The 10,000-nt window shown below is 44.1% G+C and overlaps 1 protein-coding gene across 4 annotated transcripts in view; it reads left to right on the top strand.

Annotated features, from left to right (window-relative positions):
* Nucleotides 1-10,000, top strand: part of eef1db (eukaryotic translation elongation factor 1 delta b (guanine nucleotide exchange protein)) — a 15,813-nt gene that overhangs the window by 3,517 nt on the left and 2,296 nt on the right. Inside the window, exons 2-6 of one of the 4 annotated variants that reach the window (XM_052095290.1) lie at nt 5,352-5,466; nt 6,499-6,570; nt 7,232-7,303; nt 9,437-9,521; nt 9,652-9,968. In XM_052095290.1, the coding sequence (XP_051951250.1) occupies nt 5,353-5,466; nt 6,499-6,570; nt 7,232-7,303; nt 9,437-9,521; nt 9,652-9,968 (660 nt within the window). In that variant the 5' untranslated portion in view covers nt 5,352. The other 3 variants (XM_052095291.1, XM_052095288.1, XM_052095289.1) reach the window with 3 other exon arrangements.

Raw genomic sequence — 10,000 nt, 5'->3', positions numbered from 1 at the left:
TACTTTAAGTATAAATCTTTATAATATATATATATCTATATATATATATTGATATTTTTTATCAAAAGGCACATTTTGTCCAGGTCATTTGGTGTAACCGTGAGAAAACATCTTGATATTCTTGACTCAAAAATGCATTTTATTTGTAACAAAAAAATGTTTACCTTGGAAAAATGTGTTTTAAATAGTGCTGTCAGTCGATAATAGTTTTAATCGCAATTAATCGAAAATTTTGCAAAAGCTGAAATCTTACACTATATATACACTTCTCATCAAAATTCATTTATTTCCATTTTAGGAAAGAAAACCAAACAATATGTAGAAACATAATGCTTTATTAGCATTTTCCAAACAAAGCCTTCGACAATATAAAGACTGCACTAAAATATCACCAATTCAAGTAACATTAAATGTTTTCCAAAGTCTAAAGTGGGAGTTGGACTAACCGTGCGTTCACACCAGAAGCGGCGAGAGCGTCAAAATTCGCTCTGGCTGCCCTGCCTTCAACGCTCGAGGACGCTCTGACGTAGTTGAAATAGGCGGCAACGTTTGTTCAGAATGTTTTGTTTTGTGAACTATATTTAAAGGGGCCGCAATTTAAACATCCAGACATGTCGACCATTTACTTTTTGCCGACCTGTCAGAAGTAGCGTATATCCTCATGAACTCTTTAAAATTGATCGATGGCAGAAAGTAATTAAAATTATAGTTGTTTGTTATCAAAATAAAATACATTTGTAATAATAACTGTGGTCTTGGTTGTTTTATATCCCTGTAAGCAAACAGGGACAGATCATATATTACTGGGAAACCCGCCACGGCAATAATTAGTTTCTCCTCCATTTTATCTTGGGAACGAATGTTTGGTGGGAACCAAAGTTTACACGGTTGTGTTCTCTAGACGTCACTAGAGCGGAGCACTTCTATATTCCAATAGGTTGCTGCCAAACCGCGTCAAAGCTCATTACCATAATGTTGACTGCACTTGAACTTTCATCTGACACCCACACCGCCCAAGACTCGCCACGCCGCCGAGATTTGACGCTCTTGCCGCCTCTGGTGTGAACGCACGGTAATTGAAAGAACTATTCCCCACATAAGATGCATATTTACTGCAATGGGCATAAAATCCCTTAAACTGTCATCGTCCACAATATTAGTTGGAGCTATCCGCTTTACTACAGCAATCGTGAAGCTGCGTTCATGATTCGTGTCAGTGGCACACGACGCTGGCTAAACTCGCCATGCAAACAAAAACGTCTCATTCTGCATTTGGTGAGGGTTAAGATTTGGTGTGCTTCTGTGGTAATTAAAACGTGACTTTCTAAGGCAGGAAAACACCCATCTGTGCTTGTTTTGTACATCAAATCGTGTTAAGGGCTCTTTTCTCCATTATATCACAGAAAGGAAGCACTGTCAGGGCTCTATCATAGGATAGATGTGGTGGTGGCATGGTGGGCTAAAGCACACAACTGGTAATCAGAAGGTTGCTGGTTTGATCCCCACAGTCACCACCATTGTGTCCTTGAGTAAGACACTTAACTCCAGGTTGCTCCGGGGGGATTGTCCCTGTAATAAGTGCTCTGTATAATACATTGGTACTCAGAAGGTTGCTGGTTCAATCCCCACAGTCACCACCATTGTGTCCTTGAGTAAGGCACTTAACTCCAGGTTGCTCCGGGGGGATTGTCCCTGTAATAAGTGCACTGTAAGTCACTTTGGATAAAAGCATCTGCCAAATGCATAAATGTAAATGGATAGAGGGTATCCACGGTCAACTGGTGTATTAAGACATTTCCGCCCATGTTATGCTATTTTATGCTTCGCTTATTGGCTCTACGTGGTAGAAGAGCTCTGGTACTGTGGCATGTGTGTCATTTTAATGACTCCGGGTGGACACATTATTAAGTTTCCGCCCTTCACACCAGTATTTATGCTGTATTAACGATAAATGCATTAACCGCGATTAAGAAAAACGCATGCGTTAACGCGTTAATTCTGACAGCACTAGTTTTAACCTAAAATTAATGATTAAGTTATGTACACTCGCTTTTTTTTTAAAACTCTTTTAAACTACATTCATCACCTAGGATGACCTTATTTGTCAATGACCCAACAACCAAAAATTGGCTTATTTAATAATTCCGACAATGCAAGAAAAACACGTTTGCATGAGATTGGAAATAACAAAGTTATTTTTGGCTTTTGATGTCAAAACTTAAACCGTTATGGGTATTTCAACATGAATAAGTTGCACACTTCACCTTTAATATTTACCTACTGCTCTGTTATTAATTCTCTAGTTCCCTGTCACTCTCCTTTTCTCCTTTCTCATTGATTTATCCTCCTCTACTTCTGTATTTCTGGACTCAAGAAAATGCGCAACAGAAGCACCCGGAACTCTGCTTTGGATCAGCCCAATTCTACTGAAGGCCAGTCGGACCGTACCACCTCCGCCGGCAGCAGGGGGCGTTTGTCCAATGCGGCACTTGAAGGTCTGAAATCGGAGTGCGCTGTGGTGTGGTTCGACCGTGTTGTGTACGAGCGAGCAGAGAGCATGTACTATACCCGACTTCAGGAGCGTCCGAATGGCACGACTGCTCCCGCGAGCTCTACCATTTCCTCTCGAAACAAGAAGGCCTGTTACCATGTCGATCAGGAGGCCTGTCACCATGTCAATCAGGCCGTACGGGTAAATGAACCCGACTTTGACCAAGCCGAGAGCAATTTTGTGGGACGCTTTCCAAAAGATCAGATCCTGTCGGTGACGCCAAGATCTCTTCCACTACAGGCCACCATCCACCCCTCCCAGACACCATGCGATGAGGGCTACCAATCACAAACTCCCACTCCTCCCACACCGGCTTCAAAACCAATCAACGGCCTTCCTTGCCTGCAGCCGCCCTTAATTGGGGTGTGGCTACAGAAGCCACTTTTTGATAGAGCGGAGGCGTCTTACTATCAAAACATGTACAGTCGTAACCAGCCACCGGCCAACAATGAATATTCCAACTCGGAACGTCGAAATGATATTGTGGCGATCAAAACAAAGCCCGCTGCTATACGCAGCCAGCAGAATTCTGATGATGTCCCCGCCAATCAAGGATCTGCGCAGTACTTCTTCCTGCATGCAGACAGCGAGAGGGTGTGGCTTGATCGTGGACGCTTTGTGGAAGCGGAGACTCGTTTCTACGAAGGAGCTGCAGCAAGATCCATCGAAACGCCGATTAACCATTCTAGCAATTTTTGGAAGAAGTATGACTCAGTCAATATTCTGGAACGAATGCACACATTTCATGCTTTATTTAGTATTAATTTAACAATTTGCTTAGTTTAAAAAGTATACAGCAATGTGATGTCACTATCATACCCACTATAAAGCAACAGTCTCATTACAAAAGTAAAAATCACATTCATTTTCTCCCATATGTAAATTCATTTTAAACGATAAAATTTTAAAGACCGATTGTAAAGCAGTTCAATGGAAAGGAGGAGGCGAGAACCGGCCTGGCAATATTAATAATATTTTAATGATTAACTTAAACAAAAGACAAACACACACACAGTCTACCTGGATGAGGGAGGGGACAAGGGGAGGGAAACAGAAATATGAAAAACTTCCTGTTACAGTGTAGTACCCCCAAAAAACACTAAAATTTAAACGAGAGGGGAAAGGCCAACGTGGAGCGGCAGTGGGAGAGAGAGGATAGAGAGAGATGAAAAAAAAACACTTACTCACCAGTTCTCCGATACGCCGCAGCTTGTTCCTCGGCCACTCCTTCTCCCTCTAACGGACGACAGCTGCCTCTCCGGGCGGATCGGAGGCAGTCCTCCAGCCCCTGGCGGACGGAATGCCCCACCACATTCTCGGGGAACAGAAGGGGTCTCCCCCGCCCCTGGCAGCGGTTCTCCCGCTCCAGGCAGACGGCAGCGAGCCCCTCCCTACTCGCGGTCGGCGGTCTCAGGCCCCGCCGCATTTCAGCGGCTGGTAGGGGACTCCTCCGCCCCGGCAGCGGCCCTGACCCCTCCAGGCGGTCGGTTAGGAGCCCCTTCTCCCCTCGCGGTCGGCTGCTCCGTTGGGGTGGACGGTAGTGGCGAGAAATCTACTATGGCGTATCCCTCCTCCTCCCCCCCGTATTTCGGCACCAGTGTAAAGCAGTTCAATAGAAAGGAGGCGGCGAGAACCGGCCTGGCAATATAAACAATATTTGAATGATTAACAAAATATTGCGTCCTGGGCTTTAAGGCTGCGCAATCTAGATTGGTTATCCCCCATCCATTGAAAACCCCCTGGTAGTCAAGGTCCCCCTGGGCACTGGTCGGTAAACTGTCCCTGATAATATATTTACAGTATTGAAGCATAAAAATATTATCAGAAATTTAGGAAACATGCTAGTTCTCCGAAAACAATGCTAGAGCCAGTATATGCTAACCCCCCCTTTGGAGATAATTGGCCCCAGGGCCTTTGCAAGTCTTAATCCGTCCCTGTATATTACATGTTGCTCCTTTAAATTAATAGTTTTATATTTTCACATCGTTTTTAATTCGACTGCATCATTACGTACACAGTCTTGTGTCTTTATCCAATTCTCATAAATTTTTGCATCAAATCAAAGTTTGTGATGTTGTGATTCACCTCGAAGCTGGTTGGTTTGGTTCATGGCTCGCAACTCTTTTATGAAGGATTTTATGTAATCAAAATGCAAAAACGCGAATGGGAAAAATCCGGAACCAAGACGGCTGAAGAAGTGGGTGGGCACTGTCGCGTGCCATTGTAGGTAACATTAAACTTCAAACATTAAAAGAATACATCACCCAAAAATGATATTTTCCTTTCTTTTGTGTGACACAAATATGTGCTCTTTCATACGGCTAACTAATACATCTTCTGTTGTCCGCCAGCTTCATGCCACCTTATGTATTTCTCATGTCGTCCAAAGCATTTTATTTACAACCTTTGTTCCGTTTTTACACGTTCATTCTTGTCTTTTCTCCATTGTGTTGGCTTGGAAGAGTCATTTGTCTGATTTGAGTTGTGTATTTCTTTTGGTTCTCTTCATTTGCTTGGTTTTGTTTTGTTGAATAATTCTGCATGGTTGCATAAACATGGATTGTGGCGCTACACTACAGTCCCACACATACTGTCATTCTCATTAAGGGCAAAAAGATAGAAACAAAGTCACATACTGGAGTCCGTACCAGTTTATTAAAGCTTTCTAATGCCACATTCCTAAAGTGTTACATAACTTTAAAGATATAGTTTGTTATATGCATTCTAGCACACAGAGACCACAGTGTTATCTTGATTGTTTTGTTGGTTTTTACAGGTTTTGCATGTGTTTCTGTTTCAGAATGACTGCAGAGCACTGTTTGGCACAGGAGAGGATCTGGTTCGAGAAGTCACGTTATGATGAAGCAGAACGTCAGTTTTACGAGAAAGTGAATGGACCTACACAGCCCAAAAAGGTAAAACGCTCATTGCGTTTGTTCATATTGGCATACTACCAACACTACTTGTACACTTATGGGGCTTTTCCACTGCACGGTTCGACTCGACTCGACTCTGCTCACTTTTTGGGGGTGTTCCACTGTGGGTAGTACCTGGTACCTGGTACGGTTTTTTAGTACCACCTCGGTCGAGGTTTCCAAGCGAGCCGAGCCGATACTAAATGTGACGTCAAAACCCTGCAGATCACTGATTGGTCGGGGAGAATCGTCACTACCGCCGTCACTGGATTAGCGACACGCGACATCAACCTGCTAGTTTTAAAGTTAGCAACAGCGATAGCAGTATCATTTGTTCACGTGACTTTCGAATTGTAACAAGAAATGGCTGTGCGCAAAACCACGCCGTGGTCAATAAACGAGGTGCGGGCATTCCTCTCGTTAGCGACAAACGAAAAAGTCTTTCAGGAAGCGTCTCGGCTGTTGGCCGCACACGGCTACCACTGGACCGACCAACAGTGTAGGGAAAAAGCTTAAAAGTGACGACAGAACCATCATGGAAAAGTGGAAGTGGTTCGCCAAATGGACGCTAGCTAAACCGGCGTGCATTGGGCCCGAGAGTGCCCTGGACTCGGCCACGGCGTTGATGGAGTCCACGATGGAGGATGGTACGTTTTGTTACGTTAGCTCGATACTCTGCTTGAAAGCTTCACTTTATTTAGTTGACCAGCTACTGGAAGCTTCTAAAACATCCAGGCCAATTTAACTGTTACACTTGAGTAAAATCACCATCAACAACTGCTTTATGTAGCACAATGAGCTAACAGCTAGCGCTCGTGTTATTGTTTATTGTTTTGTGTCGCGTTTAAGATGATGTCATGGCAGTAGAGGCAGCGCAACTATGACGATCAGCCTATAATCCCGCCCACGTTGAGGCGGCACTAAACTGCAGTGGAAAAGCAAGCTCAGAAAAGTAAAGCGAGTCGAACCGTAACGTGAGGTGGAAAAGTGCCATTACAGAACTGGTTTCTGTCTCTTTCTATCACATCTCAGGACACTGGAGCTAACAGTATTCTTCAGGACATCGCTCGAGCGCGAGAGAACATCCAGAAATCTCTCGCTGGGGTGAGTCGAATGAAAAACCTTCAATTAACTTCAACGAGGTACATCGGAGTCTCACATACCGAGACGTTGGAATCTTTCAAAGATTTAAAGCCACTTAGCCAACTTTAGCAATTCATGTAACTAGTTCTTCCTGTAAACACGGTTTGTCAACTGAAAAACCCTTCTATCAGCGAGTATTGGCGCTGACTAGCACACCTGGAGTCGCTAGTTTGAATCCAGGGCGTGCTGAGTGACTCCAGCCAGGTCTCCTTAGCAACCAAATTGGCCCGGTTGCTAGGGAGGCTAGAGTCACATGGGGTAACCTCCTCGTGGTCACTATAATGTGGTTCTCGGTGTGGCATGTGCGAGTTGTGCGCGGATGCCGCGATGAATAGCGTGAAGCCTCCACACGCGCTATGTCTCCATGGTAACGCGCTCAACGAGTCACGTGATCAGATGCGCGGATTGACGGTCTCAGACGCGGAGGCAACTGAGATTCGTCCTCCGCCACCCGGATTGAGGCAAGTCACTACGCCACCACGAGGACTTAGAGCGCATTGAGAATTGGGCGTTCCAAATTGGGGGGGGGAAAGGGAAGGAATATAAAAAACAAAAACCCGTCTATCCTCTACATTCTCCTCCTCGATGTATTCTCTTTCCTCATTGATAATCTTTCCTTCAGCTGAAGACAACCTTGCAGCCAAGTAGAGGCCCCGCCCATAACATTTCAAACCCCTCCCACGTCGCTGCCCCTGTAAGTGTGTGTGTGAAAACACACACCAAACCAGCTCAAGTTGGTTACTGCGTGAAGTGTGTGCATGCACGCATGCCGTTTCAGGATGTTTGAGAAGAAACCTGTCAGCTGTGCATGCGTTCTCGTGTGTGTTTTTATTAGTTTGCGTTTACTTTTGTGTTAGTGTAAATTTGGTACTCTTTTGTTACGTAAAAAAAATCAAGGATTTGTAACCACTATATTGATATTTATGTATTTGCTCTAAAAATGTCAGAAAAGGGTGATTTTATTTATTCAAATGACGACATGTAGTTCGCTACAGATACATTTTGCATTATTAATTTAAACATTTAAATGCTACTAATATATAATATAAATATTAACAATAAACTATGTACTGTATATAATATCGTTACCAATTTTCTAAAATAATAATATTATTATTGGGGCTGCAGGAGCTGAATTGTGCAATAAACGCTGATCTGTAATATAAAGAAACGCCTACCAAATTAAATTAAGTCAAATGCATAATATGAATTTTATAATAGTTTTGCGTGCCCTCGCAATAGTTTCGCGTGCCCACTCGCAATAGTTTCGCGTGCCCACTTGCAATAAGTTTCGCGTGCCCCCTTGCAATAAGTTTGGCGTGCCCCCTCGCAATAAGTTTGGCGTGCCCACTCGCAATTAGTTTTGCGTGCCCCCTCGCAATAGTTTCGCGTGCCCCCTCGCAATAAGTTTGGCGTGCACACTCGCAATAGTTTCGCGTGCCCACTCCCAATAGTTTTGCGTGCCCACTCGCAATAAGTTTAGCGTGCCCCCTCACAATAGTTTTGCGTGCCCCCTCGCAATAAGTTTAGCATGCCCCTCGCAATAGTTTGGCGTGCCCCTGCGCAATAGTTTGGCGTGCCCCCTCGCAATAGTTTGGCGTGCCCTCGCGCAATAGTTTGGCGTGCCCCCTCGCAATAGTTTGGCGTGCCCCCTCGCAATAGTTTGGCGTGCCCCCTCGCAATAGTTTGCCGTGCCCCCTCGCAATAGTTTGCCGTGCCCCCTCGCAATAGTTTGCCGTGCCCCCTCGCAATAGTTTGGCGTGCCCTCGCGCAATAGTTTGCCGTGCCCCCTCGCAATAGTTTGCCGTGCCCTCACGCAATAGTTTGGCGTGCCCCCTCGCAATAGTTTGCCGTGCCCCCTCGCAATAGTTTGCCGTGCCCCCTCGCAATAGTTTGCCGTGTCCCCTCGCAATAGTTTGCCGTGCCCTCGCGCAATAGTTTGCCGTGCCCTCTCGCAATAGTTTGGCGTGCCCTCGCGCAATAGTTTGCCGTGCCCCCTCGCAATAGTTTGGCGTGCCCTCGCGCAATAGTTTGGCGTGCCCTCGGAATAGTTGGCAAGGTTAAAATATGGTTACCATAGTAAAACCATGGTACATTTATTGCAAGGGCACGCAAAACTAATATATAATATATTAAAAAATTCACGCCCTGTCCTCTAAGGGGCTCCGTACTTTTGTACCTCTTTTGTACATTTTTAAAAGCATAATTCCTAATCAAAACAGTGGTGTGATGACCAAATTAGGTAAGTTGCAAAATATTGGTATCACACTATTGTTATTAAAACGGTAAACGGTATTGCCGAGCAATTTTCAAATCGGTGCATCCCTAAAATATCTGGTGGTAAATATAACCGTTTATATTCTGTAGTTATGTTGGTGCACATAAATGAACATGATCGATTATAATTTTTCCTTGATTTCATTAAGTGAAAAAAAAAGTGTAGATTGTTTTATTTATATCTTATATCATTTTGAATCAACTCTGCAACGATGGCTGTTGGGCTGAAATTACATTTCCTCATTTAAAAAAAAATTATAATAATAAATGAACCTTTTTACCTTCAGAGCAAATGCATAAATATTAAGATGTTTATTGAAAATCGTCAAAAGGTTGCAAATATCATGGTCTAATTTTTGGTTCTATGTCCCAAACTTCTAACAAAATATAGCTCAAAATATATGTTGTGTTTCAGTTGGCATGTCCATGTGTTCTCTTAATAGTGTTTGTGTAAGTGTTTGCAGCTAACCCTGATTCTTCTAAGTGTCTGATGGAAACTGTGATGTTGTGGTTTTAACCTCACACACTTCTGTCCTCCACATGTGTTCAGAGTGCTGGAGGAAGCGCTGCTGATTATGGAGAACTCGACGCACGCATGAAGGACCTTGAACTAGAGAACCAGAGTCTACACAAAGGTGTGTGCATTAGTCTATCACTATATAAACATTCTCTAAATGCATATTGCTATCAATCTCTCTCTATTAGGATTGTTTACCTTAAACTTCATTGTAAACACAGCTATTTCCTTTATGTTCTGTGTGTTAGTGGTGGATGAGTTGCGTTCAGCTCTCAGTAAGATGGATAGTCGCGTCACCGCTCTTGAGAAGAGATCATCAACACTAACCGTTAATGGAACGACTCCTGTTGCTGCTCAGAAATCTGCTCCGCCCCCTCAGAAAGCCCCGCCTGCTCCAGAGGAAGAGGAGGACGGTGATGATGACATTGACCTGTTCGGCAGTGATGAAGAGGTGGATGAAGAGGCCGAGAGACTGAAAGAGCAGCGGCTCCAGGAATACGCCGCGAAAAAAGCAAAGAAACCCATCCTCATCGCCAAATCCTCCATCCTACTGGACGTCAAACCTGTACGTACCTGCAGTGGTGATTTCGCCACATT

The sequence above is a fragment of the Xyrauchen texanus genome, chromosome 28 (assembly GCF_025860055.1).
Source record: "Xyrauchen texanus isolate HMW12.3.18 chromosome 28, RBS_HiC_50CHRs, whole genome shotgun sequence".
Taxonomy (NCBI): Eukaryota; Metazoa; Chordata; class Actinopteri; order Cypriniformes; family Catostomidae; genus Xyrauchen; species Xyrauchen texanus.
This window is presented reverse-complemented; position numbering and strand designations above follow the sequence as displayed.